This window comes from Propithecus coquereli, unplaced genomic scaffold, assembly GCF_000956105.1.
Source record: "Propithecus coquereli isolate 6110/MARCELLA unplaced genomic scaffold, Pcoq_1.0 Scaffold178, whole genome shotgun sequence".
NCBI lineage: Eukaryota > Metazoa > Chordata > Mammalia > Primates > Indriidae > Propithecus > Propithecus coquereli.
Window position 1 is genome coordinate 2,022,150 of NW_012142523.1, and position 24,464 is coordinate 2,046,613.

Below are 24,464 nucleotides of genomic sequence, written 5' to 3' on the forward strand. Positions count from 1 at the left end.
TTAGAGGTTAAGTGTCTCCCTCAAGGCACATAGTGAGCTACTGTCAGTGTCCAGATCTAACCACAGATCATCTTTGTCATCCCCAGAACCCATGCCCCCACACCACTAGACACATGACTGGAACACAGCTGACAGTAAAATTGAGGGACTCCCCCCTCTTCTGCCCCACAGCAAAGGATCACCTGATTCATGGTCAAAGCATAGATTGTAGTGTGTTTGGGGGAGGAGGGAGGAAGAACGGCACATGGGCTGTGCTCTTCTGGGTTCTTGACATTATTTTTGTGCTGAAAAACTTCTCTTCTATTGTCCTTGTACTTTGAAAAACACTATTTCCAACCGGCTGTAGGTTCCCCAAGAACTCTAGGGTTCTCTAGGTTAGAGCAGCCCCAAGCGCAGTCACAGCTTCCCTTGGGCTGTCCTCTGCTGGAATGCCCCCACCCTCTGCATGGAGTCACCCTCTTCTCTGCAGTCTGACCTCCTGTACTGCATAATTAGCCCTTCCTTTACATGCTGCTTCTCTTCCAAAATAGACTCAAGGCAGTTTACAACACACGTATGAGCACACAAACACTAAACGTAAAACTGACATTGGGCTGGGGTAAGAATTTTATTAAGAAACCCTGGCATGAGGTGGGAGGATTGCTTAAGGCCAGGAGTTTGAGATCAGCCTGGGCAACACAGTGAGACCCAAGGAAAAAAAATAGCTTGGTGTGGTGGTACTCACCTGTAGTACCAGCTCTTGGGAGGCTGAGGCAAGAGGATCACTTGAGCCCAGGATTTCGACACTGCAGTAAGCTATGATCGTGCCACTGCACAGAGTGAGACCTTGTCTCCAAAAAAACTCCCAGAAACCGTGGCAGAGGAAAGATCATTGAACACAAGACTTAGTTCTTAGTTTCCTCACAGCCAGGGCAAAAAGGAAGACAGTAGAAAATGAAGCATTTCTTACCTTTAGAAGAATGCAGACCAGCTAAACAGGGAGTATAATTAACTTAGTTCTAAGCTCAGAGGAATTTGTCCTAAAAGTCTTTATGTAAGGGATAGCATACAATGAAAATTTTGATTTATTCCATAGCAACTTTACCCCCAAAGTGCAGCTCTGTTTGGCTTACTGGTCTACCTGCACAGGATCTAGGTCTTGTCTTGCTTTGATTGATACCTTGTCCTTCCACTCCCATCTGCTCTCTGCCGGGGGCACCTCAGGCAGACCAGGCATCTGAACGGACCCCTCTGTGAAAGAAGCTCCTCACCACATTGCCCCGATGACTCTAAACAGAGCTGCCGCATTCCCAAGACGTCAGGACAGTGCTCCCTCCGGAGTTATGAATAATGCAACACCATTAGCCACACAGAGCTGCAGTCTGAGAGGGCTGACTGAAGCAGAGCCAGGATACACACCTTCCCATTGCCACCCTTTCCAGAACTGGGAGTGGGAGGTGGGGGGAACTGGCCCCTTTTTCCCACAGTAACTCACCCCTCTGGAATAAGGGTGGTTCCAAGAGCTTTGCCAATCCAGCACATCAGAGCTATAGCACCAACAGTCAGGAAACAATAGAGAATGACAAAATAGAAAAAGGCCTTACCTGTGGCCGCACTCCCCACTCAGGTCCTTCACTGTGACAGAACAAACCTACTCGAATTTCTTCCTCTTTTGTTTAGATCCACAGCTTGTAGTCTTTTCGGTATCACGAGTGCCTTTGAGTGCCCTCTCTCCAGCAAAGTGTCAAAGCAACTGGCACAGAGGTCGGGGGTGTGGAGCCATAGGCTTGGGCTCTGGCTCTGCCATTACCAGATGTATGAACCTCAAAGTCCATAGACATAACATGCAGATGAGAGCAGTACTTATCTCCACCGGGCTTTTGAGAAGAATGAGAGAACGTATGCAGAACCTCACACAGAGTAAGCATTCAATATATATGAAGCTGTTATTAATTATGAAACTATAAAAAGAATTCTGCATACTATTTCAGAGGCCCATGATTTCTAGGGGATCCTCAGGTTAAGAATCTTTAGCCTGGTACCAGGTGGTGAGGAAGACGGCTCTCACCAATGCCCACATTTTCTCTCCAAATCCCATCAGCACATACTGAGCATCTGCTGTGTACTGGGCATCCCAACTCACAGGGGTATCTTGGTCACCAGTGTCATCAGCACACCTGAGGGCTAGGAATCATTCCCGTTCTACTGATGCGGTGAGATAACTTGCCCAAGGTCTCACAGTGGAGGCGCTTCTGTTGAAATCTGTCTTCTGACTCACTGAGCTGTCTTCATCGGAGGAAAAACTTGAGGCTTCTGAGGAGGCTGCTCTCCATCCTGCTCTTTCTGTCAGTGACACTTTGTGCACACAAGAGATCCTAAGACACACACCCTGGGTCCTCAGAATTGGCAGGGACTTCTTCAGAATCAGTTCTGGCAGTGAGTGTCCATGAAAAAGAGCTCTTATTCAGAGGGGTACTTCCTGTCTATAGGGCTACAGAAGTCACTAAATGACTTGAGCAACGGGGTCAAGGGGACAGATAGGCATCAGAGAGTGTGTTTGAGTCCAGACTCGGCCTCTTAGGTATGACCTCAAGAATGTCATTTCCCCCTCTGAGTCTTGGTTTCCTCACCTATAAAACAGGAGACAGAAGTAGTCCCAGCAACTCAGGAGGCTGAGGCAGAAGGATTGCTGGAGCCCAGGAGTTTGAGGTTGCTATAAGCTAGGCTGACGACATGGCACTCTAGCCTGGGCAACAGAGTGAGACTGTCTCAAAAAAAAAAAACAAAAAACAAAAAACCCAGGAGACAGATAGTTCTGACTGCATAGGGTTCTCTGTGAGGGCTACATGAGGTCGAGGGTGTGAAGCCTCTGCACAGTACCTGGCACGAGACATCAGTCCTCCAGGAGTGGTAGTGATTCTTATCTCACCCAATCTTGCTTTGCAGATGAAAAAACCAAGACCCAAAGAAGCAAATGAATAATAGCTTACCCAGTCATCTGTTTATTCTTTTCAACCCTACCATGCTGCTTTCCAGGCTGGTTTGACAAACATTTCCCCCCAGCTGGATGCACGATGACCAAGGGAGGGAAGAAAATTTTCATGGGGCATTTGAACAGCTTGGGCAATGAAAAGATCAGAGCAAATCAGTTATGCTGACACCTGGAAATGACTCTGAGGTGCAGCAGAAGAGGGAGGGGCTGGCTCAGGGAGCAGGACTTAATATGCCCGGGAGGACTCTGCCTCTCACAGCGACAAGATGCCTGAAGAATGGTGGCGCTTCCAGCCCAGCTCCCTCTTGTTTTGGGAATAGCAGTCATTTCTCAGAAACCTCACTGGCAAAGGCAGCCCTTCCCAAAGCATGAGAGCTTCAGTTTAGACAAACGATTTAAGCTCACTTTTGCTGGGCAAGAAATGGATTAAAATTAGGACACAGAAAGAAGCAACCAAGGTGGCTAAAGATGCAGCTGAAAAGGTAGCCAAAGATCTGGCTTAGGGATTAGAAGCGCTGGCTTTCTTGACTGTGGACAACTGTCCGTTCAACGATTATCAAGCCCAGCAGGAAGCAGATATTTTTCTGTGTATGTCTGGATCCAACTAACATTTATCCAATGTCTGTTGTGTGCCAGATGCTAAGCAAAAAGCTGCTTCTCATAAACTTCATTTAATGCCATTAAGTCTGAGAAGGTGGCATTAACGGCTTCCTTTTTCAGATGAGGAAACAGGAGCAAAATGGATGGCTAACTGGCTGGGATTTGTCCTAGGTTCCCTGAACTCCAAGAACAGTGTTATCTCCACTAGCTTAAGCTGCCTTGTCCCCGGGATCAAGAAAAGCTTGCATAGGAGCTACAGGTCAAGAGGGCACGAGCTCTTCTATGAGCACACACTTGGATCCCCCTAACCACACAGCCGCCAGTGACTACAAGAAAGGGCTTCCAAGACAGCTCCAGAAGTCAATATCATTTTTCTAGCCTAGATTCTCTCAAAAAATTCCATAACAGGGAATACAAACTTGTAATATACTTTATTGATTTAGGGGCAAAACAAGGCAGCATTTGGTCAGTTAAGAAAGGCACCTCATTGGAAGTAATACATCACAGTATTGTCGAGTGATCCAGTCACAGGATTTGAGGATGGAAAGACAATCTTTGGATGATAAAGCTTAGGACACTTGCTCATTTATTTAAAAAGGTCCCTTCACACACTGTGGATGAAAGAAGGCAAGAATGCAGGATTGTGGTATGTGCTGGGTGGCTGCTGAGCGCTTACCCATGAGAGCAGGTGTACTGGTGAATCAGTGGTAAGTCAGACAGAGGAAGGGAGTCAGTCCAGCCTCCCCTGCCCTTGACCCCAGTGAATTTCATTTGTTGAGCCACCACCCACCACCCTCCATAAATACATCCCATACCTCTTTCAAATGTGAAGATTACTTTTTGATCTTATGGTACTGGGAACCAGGGTCAGTAGTCAAACTCTCCCTGTTCCAAGCTACAGGACAGATGGGACAACAGTTTGATTTCCTGTATTCTTGGTCTGGCAACGTATGAGGTTCTGAGATAAAAGCTGAGGTCTTAGGGCATTGTCTTTAAAAAACATTGTTACCAGTCCAGAGCAAATGAAAACCCAATTCCTTAGAAATAATACTGTACCTCACTATTTCTACCCATATCCTCCAAGCACAGTGTTTTTTTTAAAATGAATTTTTCCCTTTACTTACACTTTAAAGTTACCACTCACATGTAAAAGAAGCTGCCTCACTATAACAACACTGCTGCTCTTCTAAATACTCCTCTTGAGCCCCTGACCAGCCCTCCCTCTCCATCTTCACCCTGACCATTCTTCCCCTCTGCCCAGCACCTAAGAGCAGGGATCACGCCGCGGGGTGATGAGCAGTGGTGCAGTCTCGCCTGGCCTTCTGTTACTAGGCTGAAATAGAGAGGAAACAAGAGAGAACAAAATGGGTTTTTAAAAACCAAGTACATATCAGAAAAGGCTGGCATGCATACCAAGCAACCAAATGCACTAAACATTGGACATTTCTCTGCCAGGTGAAAGCTCTCATGCCTGCTGTGGTTAAGCCTCTGGAATTAAATTAAGCAAAAATATAATCCTAACCATACTGAGAAGGGCATATGCATTCTGTGATCTTCCAGTTCTAACTGGCAGCCCAAATATCACATGCACACGTGTGCCTATGTGCACACATTAATGTACACACAGATGGATGACAAATATTTGGGAAAGGACCATGCACATTCAATTAGCAAACATTCAGGGATCCCAACTTGAGGCCAAGTGCCTACAACTGTCCCTAGTCAAAGGGGAGTTGATTCCAAGATTCATGATGCCACCTTCACCCAGAGAAGGATCCCAGACTCCTGTAGGCGTAAGTGATAGTTTTGGTTTCATTCCTCTTTCTTGCCCATTCCCAGAAATCATGTGCTTCCCAGAAACACACAAAGCCATGCTGAGTTTCTGTTGTAAGAGGGCAGAGTTAGTTTAGAGCCAGGGAAACAAGGCAGGACAGAGGCAGCACACATTCACTTGGACCAGGCAAAGAGGGAAGCAAGATGGCCACACATCCATGCCCAGTTGCCATGTGGGCAGAAGATAAGTCCTCTGGTAGCTCCACAGCCAGCAGGAGAGCTCAGGTCAGATGCGGACCAGCCTCTTTAGAATCCACTGCACAGAGTCAGCAGCAGATTGTGCTGAGGCAGGAGGCATTATTTACTTGATCTGTCACTGACTCTCTAATGGTTTTTCCAGAGGCTGCTGTTTTTGTGGTCCTTCACAGCAGTCTGTTATTTCATCTGTTTTCCACAAATCAAACCAGAGTCCAAAAGGCACAGCATGAACCCTAGGAAATGCTTAACAGCTGGGGGGCTAACGTTATAAATAAAAGCTGGTTACCCTCATAAGTGGTCTTATCTTAGGGTGATCTTTTCTTGGCTAGTCTGTGGCTACTGCCATCATAAAATAAGGGGTGAAGGATTGGATTTTCGAGAGAGAAGGTGTGGGTTTAAAAGGGACACATCTGATTTGAAATTCACATTCTGGAGAGAGACTGGGTTTGAATAAATTCTGATTGAAATGACTCCAAGAACAGATCACCCCCAAAATACCGTTTTGTTCACACTTGGAAACAGAAACAAACATTAAAAATAAAAGTAAACAAACCTACCCTGGTCTCTCTTGGGGGAAGTGGATTTGGCTGCTCTCAGATGCTCAGCCTGGATGTTCAGAAGAAAATCTGACTTCAAAAGGACCTTTCACCTGGTTTAATCCTTTGGCAACAGTTCAGTTTTTAAACCCAAGTCCTGAATGATCCCTACTTTATAGCACCATGATGTACATCACAAAAATATTCCAACTTGGCCTTGCTCTTTCTATGGTGATACCCTCTCCCAGTAATTTCTGGAATCTGTAATGGAGGTGCCTTTTTTCTTCCATTTATGGGGACAAAATTAATGATCCCTATCCATGCACTGACTCATGTGGTTTTTTACTGTGAGCTAGAAAACAAGTGGAATTATCTGCCAACAACGTGCCATCAGGAACTATGACCCTGCCTGACTTCACATGATCCTAGACTTCTCCTAACCAGCTGCTGGAAATGGAATAAATATTATGAAGTTTTGGAATTGGGGTACCTAGCAGATACCTGGGTTTATTTTGGTCAAAAAATAAAATCAAGAGTCTGGCTAAAGAGGCAAACAGCTGAAAAGCAACCTAGCCTAAAACTTACAAAGTGGGAGAATGAACACATACTTATGCCAACACACACACACACACACACATACACATACACACACACACCCACACACACACACACACAGATGAGATGAGAGTTGCACATATGCCAAAGATACATCAAGCAAGTGTTTTTAATCAATACATCAAATGATATTCTTGCTAGCATGAGGAAGCTTCCCCCTGCCTGCCCTGCCATTCCCACCCACTCCCTCAACAGTGGAAAGAAGATAGAAATTCCTTTTCGGACCCCATATTAGATAAACATAACCAAGTCTTTACATGTGGCTTTGGAGAAGGCTGCTAGGATACACGCAAACACGACATCAGGGGTCTGGGACGCATCAATGGCAGAGTGGATCCCCCGTTTCCTGTAGTACTCCACAAGTGGGATGGTTTGAGTGTGGTAGGCCTCCAGGCGGATTTTCAAGGCCTTCTCATTATCATCTGATCGACGGATCAAGGGTTCCCCAGTGATCTGAGAACAGGAAGAGGGCAATGAAAGGCCAGGCCTATTAGCAAGGTTTCCTTATCCCACGTCAGATGCATATTTGATACGGGACCGTTCTGCCCAGGATGCTGTCTGATCCCAAAGTCTATTAGAGGCAAAGACAGGCAATCCAGACTCTCTCCAATAACTCTGCTACTCCCAGGAGCAGATCGGCTGGTCCAGAGAAGTCAGGAAGCCCGACAGAAACAGCAACAGTGAGACGGGCAATGTCTTTCTCTCACAGCTTTGTGCTCAGGCTGTTCAGCTTCCAAGATGAAAGCTTCTAGGGTCAAAAGCAAGGAAGTCAGAGGCCCCTGAGACCAGAAGAATACGTCAAAATGAGGGATCCATTAGTAATTGTAATCTTAGTTGTTTAAATATTTAGCGTATTTACTACAGTGTCACCAACCAACATTCTAAAAGTGGCAAGTGAAGTGAGAACTCTGAATGGTATAATTACCAACTTTGCAAAATGTGGCCAAGTTGATATAATGGCTCTAAAAACTGTATTTATAGAACCAGGATAACCTAATGAACTTGTCAAATGACAAAGGTAAACCCAGGACATTTCTTACTGTTACCCACATGCTCTAAAATAGACCATATGGACTCCTTATGGTAAATGGTACAGTGACCACGTATGAGACCCCAGGACACAGTATAACAGTCACTATGGAGAGGATATTCTTTTGGAGGACTGATCAGCAAACTTATCTTTAGTACCATATCCCCCACTCCCTAATTCTGTGCTTTCAGTCAACCTTCTTCTAATTAGTTGACCTCTTAGGTGGCCATGATGCCAGAAAGGGGCTGCTCTTGACAGAAGACAGGTACAATCTGGACACTGGGAAGTAGTGGGTGCAAGTAGCTACCTTGAGGTCAAGCAACAAACCATCCAGGGAGACACTGAATAGATCTGCCACAGGCTATGTGATTTACTTGATAGTGATATTTTGCATGGTTTGGTAATATTGGTAATAAAAGAGAAAACAGCGAAGAAAGAAAGGAGGAGGAAAGAAAAAAATTTCTTTCTTCTGAGTTTACATACGTCATCTTTCATGGGCTCCTTTGGGGGGTTGAACTCCTCGTGGTAAGAACGGCCACTCTTGGGGTGAATCAGCCTGAAAAACAGCAGATCAACATGAGTCAGGTTGACTGAAAGTACCCTCCGCACCCCAGGGGTTTCCAGAATGACAAGCAGAGACAGAAAAGCTGGAGGTAAGAACCCAGTACCCAGCAGAAAACCTAGCTATAAGCATCTCTTGCTTAGGAAAATAACTGGGCTTCCAGGAGAGCTTATGCCAGTGGCAGAGTAAGTACATTTTCTATTTTGATCAAACATTATAATGAGTATCTGGCGGAAGAGGCAAACTGCTGGCGTGACTACCTAATTCAGGACTTGAGAGAAAAAACTCTAGTGCTGGCCTTACACAGCCACACATTCTATTCACCCGTTCAGTCAGCAAGCACTAATAAATGCCTAGTCTGATTCAGTCTGTAAGCTGAATCCAGGGGCTACAAAGCAATGAGTCAAGATCCCTGTTCACAAGTAGTGCTTAGTGGGGGAGACAAATGTGGAAATAAATAACTACAACAAATACGATAATCTGGCAGCTGCTGCCAGAGATTTGTACAAAGTGCTATGGGGGATAGAAGACAGAGAAATGAATCCTATTTTCTAACCTAGTCTGGTTATAAAACCAGAAAGGTGCTAATGGGAAAAATATGTCCCAGAGATGCAACTACCATAAGACAATGCAGTATACCCTTTTCATCACATAGATGAAGGACAGCCTAATCATTATGGGGCAATATATTCAAGTCACCAGGAAAAATGACATATTAAACAAGTCATGGAATAGAGAGCCCAGGAATAGGCATTTATTTGGCACTGAATATGCAGCTGGTAGCAGCATCCATACTGGTTCCCCATAGGCAACAAGCCCATTTTCCTGACCGGGAATGGCCACACCACAGGAGCCTAGAAACCTAAAAGGGGGAAGGAGGCTACTCCTTTGCTCAGTGGCCAAGGCTTGCTTGAGTCCTGTGGTTTCCCAATTCCCTGCTCTCCTCATGAATCTCTGTTAGACCAGAGCTTCCTCACATTTTCACCTCTTGGAATGTAGAGAACTAATATTTGTACAGTACTTGGGGGGCTTGCTCCTCTTGGGGCCTGCCCAGTTGCTTTGATGGCTGAGGAGATCAATATCTCAGCACATCACTGAAGCCACACCTTAGTACAATGGGATACTGAGTTTTAATCACAGCATAATTCGGGGGGAACAAGATGATCCATTTATGGCATAAGGTGGCAGTGGTAGGGGTAAGGTGACAGCATAGAAAATAAGCTATACTGTTGTCCCTCAGTATCCATGAGGGATTGGTTCTAGGATCCTCCCTCCGTGGAGAGCAAAACCCAAGGATGCTTAAGTCCTTTATATAAAATCGTGTAGTTATTTGCACATAACCTATACACATCCTCCTGTATACTTTAAATCTTCTCTAGATTACTTATAATATCCAATACAATGTAAATGCTATGTAAAGAGTTATTATACTGTATTTTAAAATTTTTATTATTTTTTTATTGCTGTATTATTTTTTATTGGTTTTTTTGTTTCAAATATTTTCAATCCATGGGTGGGGAACCCACAGATATGAAGGGCTGACTGCACTGAGGAGTGAGTGGGCCAGTGACTGCAATCATGTACTGTGAGGTTGGACCCTCCACTATTTGAGTCCTTGGAAGGGTTTCTTTGATGTACCCATTCAGAAATGGCATCCACTGGGAGACCCAGGGAGAGCACAGGCTGCTGGGCACAGCTGGGCACATCCCTTTGGGAAGGGATGGGGGCATGTGATGTGGACCATGATATTTTTTCACCATCTAGACAGCATAGGGCGCACAGCCAGGCTGCAATAAACATGACTCTCTCCTTTCCACGTCTCTACACTGCCTCTCCCAAACTCCCAGATTCCCTCAGGCCTCCAATTACATACAACACACTGCTCTTTCCCCATTCACATCATCCTCTTAAAGAGGAATGCCAAGGCTCATTCCCTAGAAGGTAAATGAAATAAAAAAGCCCCATATCCAAGTTCTCAAAACGGATTAGTCTAAAGTATCAACCAAAACAGTTCCATAAGCCACTCAGCTTGGCCTGGAGGTATGATCAGTACTGGAATTCTATGGTTACTGCTGCCTTGAGTGTGATACTTTAGACACCCGTTTACTCATCCACAAAATGGAGATGGTACTAAACGTTAAGATAATAATACCAGAGAGCCAACTGGTAAGATACTCAGGATACCAGAGAGACAGTACTGAATAGGTTAAAAATAAAAACAAAAACCACCAACCATACATATTCAAGAAACAAAACAATGACTCAAAATGATTAGAAGTGAGGTCAGAGCTAATTCAGATTGTTACAGTGGGGTCTTTATCATCTCAGACTTAAACAAGATCCATATTAAACCGACTAGTTCCTGCCCCATTTTCTTCCAACCATCAGCATGTTGGACCAGGAGGCATAAAGCGGGCTTCTGGGGCTAGCCCTGCCACTCATCTGCTGGGTGAACTTGGAAAAACTTTCACCAGTGACGTGCTCTGTGAGGGAGGGAGTCACATTAAACCACTCACTTCCAAACTGAGGGACTGAGTCTTCTCTCTTTCACCCTCTACAGCAATCCTATAGTTTGTTCTTCAGGGTTCCTCTGTTCTCTACCACCCAACCATAGTCAGACGCCTACATCACCTCATGTGGATCACAGCATGTTGGGGCTCCTAGATGGGGTCCTTATCTTGTTCTCTCCCCCAATTTAGACCCTTGTAGACCAGGACCAAGCTAATGTTCTTAGAATGGTGTTTTTACCACAACACCCAGTGGCTCAAGAACATCTCTTGACTCTTGAACTCGTTATCAAGTCTATCATCATCGGTTTGGTAGACCTCCTACGTCAAGCTCCCATCCTATCTTCCAAGAACACTCATTCTACCACCCAGGCAGATATAGATATGTCTGCTCCTGGCCCCAGCTATAGCCCCTCCCCCTACCCATTCTTATTCTTGCTTTTATTCCCTCCTGGGAAAGTCTCATTGACTCTTCATCTAGGAAGGTCATGTTTGATGTTATACCTATCCTAGGCAGCCTTCCTTCCCTCTCCCCAGGCTCTCTTCTTGGACTCCCTATTGTACTGAACAGCCCCCAAACAGCCTAGCTTACACATATGTCTCTCTGAGGTCAGAGGTGGGCATCACTACATTATTCTTCTAGAGCCTCTCCTGTTCCTTCACCCTCCAGGTCTAGTACTGTGCTATGCAGGAAGCTGGGCCCATCAAATCGAAGGCCTCCCATGTCACCTGGTTTTGTTAACATTGGCTTTTGCTTCAGGGACCCCAGGCCTGGTGATGTCCCTTACTGTCAACCCTACAACTTCTTGGCCCACATCAACTTTTGTCTACTCTGTGCCCAACGGGGATGTAAAGAAACAAAAGTCCCTCTATTGAAGGAACCTATGGAATAGCTAGAAACATGAAACCTGGACATTTGGAAAGAAAATTATTATAAGGTAGATCCCACTGTATTCCCTATAGCTTTCCAGGATACTTCTAACATTTACTCTGCTGTCTATTCACAGGTCTGCCTCTTTCCTTAAGGTATGAACTACAGACACATGGAAAAGATGGTCAACCTCATTAGGAAATCAAAGTAATAAAGTCTAAAACAAGAAGACATTTTCCTCCTAATTAAATCCAAAAATTTACACGCACTACAATGGTCACAACATCAATTTAACAGTGGCCAATTGGAAGAAACACAAATGTACAATAATAAGGGAATAATTAAGTAAATGATGGTTTACCTACTGTGCAATATCATGCAGCAATTAAAAATAATGGTCATGAATGTCTGGTTCAAGATGGTGGGCTGACCACCTTCCTGAGACTCCATTAAAATGACAAAGACATAAAAAAGCTACAGCCCACGATAAAGAAGAGAAGAGGGTCCATTAGTGGATGAGAGCTTCCAACATATTTCTGGAAGGCACAAAGCAGATGGTAGAGTGATTAGTGAAATAGGGTAGAGAAAACTGTAGCCTAAAGCAGTGTTGGTCTTTTGAAACAAACATGTTCAGAAGCAGAAGCACTTCTGCGTTCAACATTGAGAAACATGTTAAAACAACAGATGCGCGCGCACACACACACACACACACACACACACAAATAATAAGGTGGCCATACTATGAGCAAATTTTTCCTTCATTTTCTAAACTTTGTCTAGATAGTTATATTATTTTTATAATAAAAAGCCTACAGCAAAGTATGGCAATTCCAACTGAAATCAGATTTAAAAAGCACTAAAATGGAGATACATGTGTAAGGAATGTAACATTTCTTAAACACCCACTATGAGCAAGGCTCTCAAGCTACGCACATTGTGTTATCTAATGTGCACAACAGCTCCTCGAAGCAGATGTTATCAAATCCCTTCTACATATGAGTAATTCTTGGTTAAGAAACACACCTAGGGTCAGAGTTAAAAGGTGACAGGACTGAGACGCAGTCTGACTTCAAACTCCTTGCTCTTCTTTCCATATCTCCATCCCATGTCACCACTTCAGTGGATACCACCAAATAAAACCAATCTGGCACTAAGCTCCATGGCTGAGATTAGGTAAGAGCAGTTCTCATAGTCTGACAGAGCAGTTCTCATAGTCTGACAAAGCTCTGAGGAAGCATAAAGAGAAGGGACCTTCAGGGGACCAATACCTTCCTGTAATTCTCCGGATCAGCAGAGAGTCCGGGATGCTGAATTCAATCACAGAATCAAGTTTCTCTTTCCTCTTCTCCATGAGGTGGTCGAGCTGTAAAAGAGCGTGTGGCCCACCTAAGCTACCGGAGCTTGGTCAGACCCATCTCCTTCAAAGGAATTAAGAGATAAAGGGCCAGAGTTAGCTTCCATACAATAGTGATACAAAAACTAAGCTACCTACCATTTCTGCCTGCCTCACGGTCCGGGGGAAGCCATCCAGAAGAAAACCATTTCGGCAAGAGGGAGTCTCCAAATTCTTCTCAATGAGCTCCACTACCATTTCATCGCTTACCTGGAAGTTAAGAACAGCACAGCTTTGGGTTTAAATTCATTTACTAGGTGATATTAGCCCAACTCCGAGTCAAAGTTTGCATGTGTAAAACCTGATTACTCAGCAGCAAGATATCTTGACCCCAAAGAAACAAAAATCAGAGCAAATGTGGAGTGGCTCCATTTGGAAGATCCAGTTTCATGATTATTTCTGTGGTCGTCATATATATGATCTCTTCCCTTAAAATACTCCTGTGTTCCAAAAATTCCACTGCTTGTCATTCCATTAGGAGAACTCTGTGTTTTAGGTCCTTAAGGCCTCTCCTGACACTACAGTCAGAGTTCTAGCCATCAGATAACAGCTTATTAGCATTCAGCTGTTCTCTAGGCACAAGAAAGGTGAGGACACATGGCTGAAAGATCACCTGTGGAGAGCTCCAGGAGAGAATGGGGTTGACCACAGAGTAGAAAGGCACCAGCCTTCCCTGTTTCACAATTTTGAATAGGCTAACAGTAATGTGACTGAGGTGTGTGCTTGGTCACATATCTGAGCCATCCTGGATATGAGGCAACAAAGCTCACTGAATTGGCAAGACTAGATCAGAACCAAGGCACTGAAGAGCCAACTCAGCACACCTCTGATCCTCTCTAAAATCCCAATAAGAACCCCTCCCAACCAGTTTTTCAAAAACTGATTTTTCTTCTGTGCCTTTATAGAAAGAAAAGTCCCCAGTCTGTATTACAGTGAAGGCTGCCCATCTTGGCAGCTAATGCTCTTATTTCTCAGCACTACCTGCGAACTTGGGGACAAAGTAAAAGTTCTGCAACTAAATGAAGGCTGGAGATAAGCAATCTCATTGCCACATCCCAATTTTTTCTTAGTACAGTTTTTTCTGCCAAGACCCAAAGTCTAAAATATCTAGCTTTCTGGCTTGACCCAAGGCCTCACTAACATGAAAGGAAAGCTGGAAAGAAACAGGTGGGTGGCAGGCAGGTAGAGGTGCCAGTCAATGTAGCAGCAGAATCTCAAGCCTAACAAAAGGTAACTTGGGGATGAAAGCAAAGCCCAGCACCTTTCCCAACCAACATTCTAAAATAGAAAAAGACCAGAAGACCAAACACAAAATGACTTCTGAAGGTGATCCCCAGAGATCAAGTTCCAGAATAACTCAGTTATAATTAAGCTCTGGCACTAATCAAAGAAGATTTAGTAGATAATGGATTGTACTTGTCCAATCAGATCAACTGGCCTAAAACCAAGAGAAAATGCTCTTATATCCCCCAAATAGGAAGGATTACCTTTGTCGCAATTGCCAAGTAACTCCCTTGTTAGAAACACAGAACACAGAGCCACAAAAGTAGGTTTAAAAACACTTCTGTGACTTGCTGAGTCCTCTCTGCAATACATCCCTGAGTTCTGGCCTAGGGATGGCAATTTCATGTTTGGCTCTAAAATCTGGGTATATTACAAAACACATCAACATAAAAAAACCTCAAGAATACTCTAAGTGCCATAAATTCACAACAGACCAAATAACTTGCTACTCTAAAAGTTCATACAATCTGCCAGTGTGTTAAAACACCCTCTAGCACAGGCTGGTCCAAGAGAACTTTCTTTGATGATGGAAATGTTGTGTATCTGTGTTGGCTGATTGAAATGTGGCTAATGCAAGTAAGGAACTGACGTTTAAATGAAATTTAACTTAATCTACATAGCCTACTGGCTACCATGTCGGACAGCACAGATCTAGACTCTGAGGAATACCAACACTCACTGGTACCACCAAACCTACCAGTTTCCCAGCATCCATAGTTGCCTTCAGCTTTTTTCCCAGCTCTGAGCCAGAAGCCACCATGGCCCTCAGCATGTCCCCAGTGGCCAAATGGCAGACACAGAAATTTTCAGCCAGTCTGGGTGCCTGTGGAGAGGAAGACAAAAGCCAAGATAGAGTCAACACTGCAGGCCCTGGAGTCAGAATATCTGGGTGTAATCCTGGTCCTGCCATTTATTGGCAGTGTGAACTTAAGCAAATGTCTACTTTCTTACCTGTAACAGGGATAAAAGTACCTTATGTTAGAACATATATAATGATTATGGGGTTATGGTAAGAATTACATGAGATAATACACTTAAAAACAGTGCATCTAGCACACAGGAAATCATCACAAATGTTAGCTATTATCACTATTTACACTTCACACACTAGTGACACATAAGCCTCAGTTTCCCCATTATAAATGGGAAGAATAAAAATAGCAGTACCAACACTTCATATGGTTGCTGTGACATTTAGATGAGATCATGCAGGCCAGGCAAGGTGGCTCACACCTGTAATCCTAGCACTCTGGGAGGCCGAAGTGGGAGGATCGCTTGAGCTCAGGAGTTCAAGACCAGCCTGAGCAAGAGTGAGACCCTGTCTCTACTAAAAATAGAAAAAATTAGCCGGGTATGGTGGTGAGCGCCTGTAGTCCCAGCTACTCGGGAGGCTGAGGCAGGAGGATCGCTTGAGCCCAGGAGTTTGAGGTTACTGTGAGCTAGGCTGACACCACGGCACTCTAGCCCCGGCAACAGAGCGAGACTCTGTCTCAATCAATCAATCAATCAATCAATCAATAAGATCACGTATATAAAGCACTCAGCACAATACCTGGCCCACAGCATGTGCCAAATAAATATTTGCCAAAGGAATGAATGTGTGATTGTCATGTACTACAGCCACTGGGCCTGGGAGGCAGCTGGGAGTAGGATGAAGAAAACAAGTTTGCCCCCAGGCAGAACTGGGCTCTTCCCTTTCCGCGTCACGAGGCAGCTGCATTATTTTGCCCAAATCATTTAACTTCTCAAAGGCTCAGTTTCCTCATTTTTTTTAGATGAAGGCAAAAAAATCCAGCTCAGAAGGCAGCTGTGAGGATTAGATGAGATATATACAAAGAGCACTTGGCAAATAATAAGCACTTACATATTAGTTTTAAGAGACATTATAGCCTTTTGGTTACGAGCGTGGGCTTGAGAGTCGCACTGCATGGATTTCAGACTCCAGGTCCACCAATCACTACCTATGTGACTTGAGAAGTCACTTCACCTTTCTAAGTTTCAAATTTCCTCTAAGTAAAATGGAGATGGTAATAGTACCTATATCGCTGGGTTGATGACAACAGTATATGGAATTTGGCATATGCAGGCCCTGGCACATTAAGTAAGTGCTCAGTGAGCATTAACTATTACCATAACCCCTGCCCTAATTCTGTTCATTCATACAGAAAGAAAACATTTACTGATGCCTCTTCCAAGAACCCTGCTGGAAGCTGGGGAAACAGATGAATAGGAGACATAGACCCTGTCCTCAAAGAGCTCAGAGTTTGATGAACATACATCAGAATGCAGAATTAGAACAGGAAGAGACCCGGGACAGTTCAACATTAGTTTTGTAGTCGCAAAAAAGAATGTGGAATTCACAGTTCAAGGAGTTGAATCTTAGGTTTCTGGTTCAACTGTTTTATAAAATAAGTAGGTTTGGATCCCTGTTCAAACCAGTTCATTGGGAGTTTTCTTAGGTGCACACAATAAAAGTTAAATAGATGGGGCTCAACGCAGAAAATTCTGGCCTGTAATTCATGGACTGATGCAGTTCAAACAAAGAAAAGCCTTCATAGCAAAATGGAACCCAGATGAGAAGGTGTTAAAAACTATACACTTTGGAAAACCAATGAAGGTCAGGACCCCTGGCAATGGAAAACCAGGCTGGCACTGTGGCCTATACCCAGAGACAGTGCTTTCGGCCAATTTTTCTCCTTGGTTGTTAAAATTAACCTGGGTGAACAATTTGAAGGTCAGACTTGCTTAAGTGGAAAGGCTGACCAAAACACCACAGAGAAGAACTGTTAGCACAGAACCTGTTCTATTTTTATCACTCCCAAACTGTAGACTCTTATGCACTGTTCCAGGTGATTGGATTCTACAGCTGTATGGAAGAATACACACCAATAGGGAAGAAAACAAATTTTTTCATTTCCTGCTGGCTGTATGGGAGTCAGTGCAGTAAGCTGCAAAGAGCATGCACTGGTTTTGGAGTCAGAGAGATTTACACTTGATTCCTGGCTAAGGCACTCAATAGTTGTGTGATCTTGGGCTAATTAATTAACTTCTCAGAGTGTCAGTTTTCTCACCAGTTGAATGGGGACAATGACTACTTCAAAGGGCTCCTATAAGTATAAATTAAATAAAGTACCGAAAACATCAGATATGAAGTAGGCATTCAATAAATAAAAGGCCTCCTTCCATGGTCTTTATTCTTTGTGTCACTCTTTATTTGCAGACTATAAAAGCCTGATGAAATAACTTTATTATATATAGTCCCCTCAGACTTCACACTTAGGCTTTGGAACAGCGCTTCTCAGACTCTAAGTCACTTGGGGAGTGCTGTCAAAATGCAGATTCTGATTCCACAGGGTGGGGCCCAGGCATCTGCATTTTAAGCAAGCTTCCAGGCCTGGATGAGCAGCTGGACACTGAACCATACTTTTAAGAGCAGGGGTCTAGAATCCATACTCAAGCACACAATTGCAGTCTGCTGCTGCTAGCCAAGGACTGTTGCTGAGCCCAAGAAACAGGCTCGTCACCTCTGTGAGAACCCTGTAGAGGGTGGAAAACTTTTTGGCGGAGTGGATGGGAATAGCTAGAACCAGAGAGGCAGCACAGTGGGTGTAGTGGTTTTGACACTTCAGTGTATGATCACAATCATCTGGGGCACTTGCTAGGCCCACCCTGAAAGCCTATGATTGATTAGTTCTCAGGTAGTGCCTCAGGATTCTGATGCATACAGTTTGCAAGCCCTGGGTTTTATAGTGGTACAGACCTGAGCTCTACCCTTTATTCACTGTCACCCTGAACAAGTTACATAACCTTCCTATACTCATCTATAGAGTGCAGATAACAATGTCTTCTTTCAGAGTTACTGTGGGGATTTAATAAGATTATACATGCAAAAACATCCAGCATTAGGGCCTGGCATTTAGGAAATAAAGGGAAATTATCAGTCATCAAGATTTGATTTAATTGCAAACTTACTTGTTTTTTCACCTCACAATCATCTTTCTGCTTCCAGTCTCCCATGCCTATTGTCAATGCTCCTGCACACACAGCTAGAATATCCTAAAATACTGCTGGATATGATACCTATCCCCCCAAAACACACATTTAGAAGCCTTCAATGTCTCCCCAGTGCAACAGGAGAGAAGTCCAAACACCTTAGCCTGGCACTCAGTGCCCTCCACAATCAATTCCCAACATGTGCCGAGCTCTCCAAACTCACTTTCACAAGTGCTGTATGTGTTATGCTTTGCACCACCACAGACGGGCTGCTCTTATGCATGGTCCCCAAATATGTAACATGAATGCCTCTCCAAGGAACCTCAGCTCAAGCTCCTCTCTCCACAGGAATGCCCTCTCCCTTCCCCCTACTGGTCTAAGCCCTACCCTTTTCTGTAGTCAAATTCTGAGTATATGTCTCCCATCAAAAAACATCCCCAACTATCCCTTCTTCCTCTGAGGAATCATACCAACATTGGCTAACTTTGAGCGTCGGTAACATGCCAAGCAATTTTCCGTGCGCTGTTTTACAGTAGTTAGTATGCATAATATACAATAAACCCATGAGGTGGGAACTATTTTTATCTGCATTTTACAGATAAAATTCAGAGGCTAAGATGCCCAAAATTACACAGCTAGTAATGGCAGAGTTGGCAACTGGCCCCAAGACTGTCAAGCCCTAGCTCTTATCTATAACACTGTATGGCTTTTAAAGAAACAACCCACAGAACCTTAGTGGCTATCCTTAAGGGGAGGCGTGTGTGTCTGGAAGGGAGTACAAGGAGGACTTCACAGTGCTGGCAATGTTCAGTTTCTTGATAATGGGTGTAAGCTACTCAAGTGTGTTCATGTTGTAAAAATTCATCAAGCTGCTTGCTTCTAATACTTGCACCTTTCTCTATGTATATTATACCTCAGAAAGCTTTTTTTTTAAAACTTACAGAAACATGTGTTTGAATTTCAGCTTTGTCTCTTATTGGGGGATATCATTACCAACTTCACTGGGTGGACAGGAGGATAAATAGGAGACCTTCAACAAATAATAGTTCTTGTTCTATCCCTTGTTCGTCAGCCACTCATCTGACGCTGTCCACACGGCACCCTGAACTAGTAGATATTTTTTGCATGGATATCCATGCATTTCTGCCTATCCAACTAGATTACACAGCAACAACGTAAAATGATGACTCTGCTCAAGAGTTAGGCAGACATGAGTTCAAATCCTACCTTTGCTACTATGTGTATCCTGGGGTAAGATACAGCCTCTGGGTCTCAGATTCTTTATTAGTAAAAAGTTATGGATAACAGGAGCTACCTCCTAGTGTCGTAGGATTAAATCAGATGATGCCTGTCAAGTCTTTAGCCTGGGGTCTGTCACATAACTGAGCAAAGGGTGACTATGCTGTAATTATTATATCCTCCTGACATGCATAGGGTAGGGGAAAAATTTAACCTGGGGCAGTAGAGAGCAACAGAAAGAGCAAGAACTTTAGAGTCATTCAGATGCAAGCTCTGCCAATTACTTGCTACATACTTAGAGAACAAGCTACGTAGCAAGTAAGAACTTCAGTTTCTTCAACTGTAAAAGGGGGAATAAGAGTGTGGGTCTCACAAAGTTGCTGTGTCACTGCACTGATATAACTAGCGAGCCTGACCTGTAAGATGGTAGCTGACTGCCCAAGTGCACCTGGCCTCAAAGAATTGGTATAAATTTGACACACGGAAGAAAGGAGGAAGGGCTGGCAGAAAAAGCAAGACCACACAGCAGGACCATCCAATCCCAAAAAGGAGATAGGGAAATGAAGTTATTTAAATAAAATAAGAAACCCAAGTATTCTAGATGTTTTAAAACATTATGGTGACGCAAAAGCAGGTAGTTTTCAAATGTTTATTTTAGTTAAAAGTGGAGTTTTCAAAGGAAACATTATTTCAGCCAACATAATACACATAAAATACTGAGCTACGTAGGTATAACAGGCAGTACCAGCAGGAAGAAAACAAACATTAGTGAGCAGGCACTAGTCACTAATCCCACGTTGGGGATTTTACATCAAAGATTGAAAACATCTACCAACCGGGGGCCAAGCAGACAATGCAAATGAATGAAGTAAGTCAAATATAAGCCACGGGCAGTGGAGAGGACTGTGCAGGAGACAGGAAAGCACATGGCCCACGCAAAGAGGCAATGCCACTCAGCTGCAAATGACTGCTGCCATACTGGAATGGAGGCCCATTGCTGCCAGATCTTCTGATTTCTCAAGAGAAATGGGAGCTCTGGATTTTTAAGAGAAATTTCACAACGGAAAGCACTCTGTGGTCAACTTATTTTTTTGAAAGCTGACAAAATCAAGCATTTTTCCTGCATTTTCCATACAAACCATATCACTGGGTAACCAAATAGATAGGGGGTAGTTTCTCTTTTTGGAATATTTCAGGTAATAAATGAAAAAGGAATTCCATGATTATTTTGCCATGTTGCCACCAATAATGAATTACTGGACCTAGGCACTGAACAACAATGGCTACAAACACCACAAACACATACTATGTGCCTCCTAATGGAGCACAACACCACCTATGAAGTAGTCAGGCCAAAAAATTGAACCTGAATCAAATTAAGTGTATGGATCAAACTACCAATTTACAGGAAATAGGACAGAGGAATATGTTAAATACACCATAGGGATACAAATGAAAATTCCCGGAATGAGTGATAATAGTCTCAGGACAAACAACCCAGTTTCTTCCACAAGAAAAAAGAGAAGGGGAACTTATCAATTAAAAGAGACTTAAAATAATCACATTTGTAAGACAAATGGAAATTTGAACACTGCCATTAAAAATTGTTAAGTTTTAAGGGGATACCATGCTTATGTTTTAAAAAAACTTCTTTTAGAGATCCATACTGAAGTATTTACAAATGAAATGCTATGATGTCTGGGAGCTGCTTTATAATAACCTGTGAAGGGAGAGTGGATGGGGAAGCAATGGCCACCAGCTGATGGTTGCTGGGGCTGGATAATGGGTACATGGGGCTCATTATACCATCCTATCTTCTTTTGTGTATTTGAAACTCTTCATAATAAAAAGGAAGGGTGTGTGTGGTGAGCCTGCAGGCTAAATGCTACTGCAGGCTGCCACTTCGCAACCTCTGATTTATGAACTTTTTTTTTTAATTCCATAAAACCACATACAACCACCAGGATTCCTATTGTTTCAATCCTGGAAAAGAAGGTTAAATAGCTTGTGTAAATCTTACCCTTTCCTCAATTCCCAGCTCTAGTCACATCTCTTGTACTCCCACAAAGCCTTCTCTGACCAACTCCCAGCATACGTGCACCCTCACCATCAGTTCATTAAGTGTAACTTTCTTCAAAACTTCCTGAATAAATCATATTTTATATGAAATACATCCAAGCTGAAGGAGGGGAGGGGTGATGTGTTACTAAGATAAGGGAGTCAATATTTATTGAGCACTACTATATGCCAGGCTGTCACCCAGGTACTTATGGGTGCTTTATACACACATATATAACATAATCTTTCAGTATCCTTGTGAACTTTTAGTCCATGTGGGCAAAGACCCTGTCAGTCTTGTTCACTGCTTTATCTCCAATGTTAGGTGCTCATGAAATGTTAAATGAGTAAGGCAGGTATTAAGGCTTAAGTTGGGGGGATGGGAGAAAACCCCAGGCTCTCCCTATTTATCTGATACCTGGGGGTGGATGTGTGGAACTGGTTTATACACTGGGGAACCCTGGGGGTTTTCTGGTTAGGACTCTGAGTCTGAACCTTTGAGCCGTGCCCAAATTAAGGATTGGAAATGCTCAGAGGGCCTCTGCTTGGAGTTGGGACTGAAGCTACTGAAGACTAAGCAGCTCAGGATGACCCAAATGACTTTTAGAAGAGACGGAGTTTGAAATTTAACCTCCTCAATCAACAGGTAAGAGAAGAGGTGAGGAAAACGAGGCTCAGAAATTACATAGCTTGCTAGACTATAAAGCCCTTGTCTCAGCACTGGGATGGGCTGTCCATTTCATAACTACTGAAATCATTAACTTCAATATGAGTTAAGAAAAAAAAATCAGCGCATTTGAGTTATGCTGTTTATACTTGGTCACTCAGCAAAAGTCTGCAAAGCCTGGGATTAAACATTCCTACACTGTGGGTTACCTAATAAACGTGACAGCAACAGGAAAGACGTCAACAACATTGAAGACAAAGAGATTAGGTACTACTCATGAGCTCCAAGGAAGAAACAGCTCAGTCTACGCAGAGAAAAGAGAAAGCAGTCCTTCCTGACCTACTGCCCAGAGGCAGAAAGCAAAGTCACAGGAATGAACCAGTGTTCCAGACCTCCCTGCTGCTCATTACCCACATTAATCTGTGACATTCATCCCCATTAAGTACCAAGTAATGTGTTGGGTGCCACAGGAGGTCCCAAGGATGAGTAAGACAGCCTGCCAAGACTCTTCAAACTTGGCCAAGTGCTAGGAAGAGAAGAGTGGATGCAGATGCTCATTTACTTGGGAGCTCAGAATTTCAGACATTCCCTTTTTACAAACTAACAATAAGCAAGAACCAGAGGCCTAGGGCCTGGGGGGCAATGCTGGACCCTAGCAGGAAGATCTGGAGGGGGCCCAGATGCCAAATGAGGCTCCTGCAGTCTGCTAGGCCAAAGGTAACCTCAGACTCCAATCTCACTGGAGCCCGAGGGCTCTTGAGGTCCCAGGCTACATGAAACCAATTTCGTTAACTTGGGAAAGCCACCTGACCTCTCTGGGCATGTTCTCTTACCTGTTGATTGAGGAAGTTAAATTTCAAACTCCCTCTCATCCAAAAATCTTTTGAGTCATCCTGAACTGCTTAGTCTTCAGTGGCTTCAGTCCCAACTCCAAGCAGAGGCCCCCTGAGCATTTCCAATCCTTAATCTGGGCATGGCTCAAAGGCTCAGATTCAGGGTCCTAACCAGAACCCCCATGGCTCACCAGGCTATAAACCAGGTCTACACATCCACCCCCAGGTATCAGATAAACAGGGAGAGGCTTAGGTTTTCTCCCATCCCCCCACCTTAACTGGCCATACCTCACTTCTCTTAGCAGTGCTCCTAATCGGCACATGTCAGCTCCCACTCTGCCCCACGTGTTGGAGACGCTCCTCCTCTCCCACCTCCTGTCATTAATCAAAATAAGTCTTCCTATTCTAGTGCCTGGAATGTAATCCTGATTCCGGGCAATTCACCCCTAACTCGCAGGGAATCTGGACCATAAAGCTTCTTGCCTCCATTCAGCCTGTAATCTAGATGCCTTAGCTCAGGGATCACCCTACCCCTCAAATCTTTCAGTCACTAACGCTTTAAGAGCACTAATCGGCCCTCAGATTCCCACCCGACACCCCGACCCTAAATCCCTCAAGAACCCCAAGCCTAACCCAGACTCCCCCGACCTCCAATTTGGACACTCCCCCAAATGCCTCACCAGAACCCGAGACCCCGGCCAGTGTCCCCCCAGGCCTCAGCCCACGGCCCGCTCCCGGGCAAGAAGAGGGCTTCCTGATCTCCGGCCGCCTTGACCTTGGAGTTCCGTGGGCTCCGCTGCCAAGCCCGGTGCCGCCGCTCACCTGGGTACCTTTGCCAGCCCCGGGAGGCCCCAACAGCACGGCCCGGATGCCTTTAGGATACTCGGGCTCGGGTGCTGGCGCGTTGGGAGCCATGTCTGCCAATCCCTCTCACGGGCACCCGTCCGCACACTTCACAGGTCCAGTGCTTCCAGGCCAGCGGACAGCGCACAGCACGCACGCCACGCACGCCCCGCTCGCCGCTCACACTGGCCCGTCGCCGTGTCCGTCAGCCCGCTCCGCCCGCCCCTGGGCACGACGGACACTTCACTTTACCAACCGCATGGCGGCACTGAGGAAGACTACTTTTGATTGGGCAGAATCAGTGCGGGAGTAAGGAAGGGGCAGGCCAGCATGGACAACCGGGCGCGGGGTGCCAGCGGCGCGCGGGGCTAGTGTGCCTAGTGGGCGGGAAAGCGTGAAAGAGGACAAGAGGCTGGGCCGGGAGGCCTAGT

At 44.5% G+C, this 24,464-nt stretch overlaps 1 protein-coding gene across 2 annotated transcripts; it reads right to left on the reverse strand.

The window, feature by feature from the left end:
• Positions 1 to 3,983: 3,983 nt before the first annotated feature.
• Positions 3,984 to 24,199, reverse strand: AK2 (adenylate kinase 2). Of its 2 annotated transcripts, XM_012642322.1 has the most exons (7): positions 24,013 to 24,199; positions 15,098 to 15,223; positions 13,216 to 13,326; positions 12,992 to 13,086; positions 8,267 to 8,339; positions 7,011 to 7,206; positions 3,984 to 4,904 (listed from the first exon to the last, which is right to left on the reverse strand). In XM_012642322.1, exons 1-7 carry the CDS (start codon positions 24,103 to 24,105, stop codon positions 4,900 to 4,902), a joined length of 699 nt encoding a protein of 232 aa, XP_012497776.1. In that variant the 5' UTR covers positions 24,106 to 24,199; the 3' UTR covers positions 3,984 to 4,899. The 2 variants fall into 2 exon arrangements, with proteins under 2 accessions (XP_012497776.1, XP_012497775.1); XM_012642321.1 differs by lacking the exon at positions 3,984 to 4,904 and having other exon boundaries at positions 6,845 to 7,206.
• Positions 24,200 to 24,464: the final 265 nt, after the last annotated feature.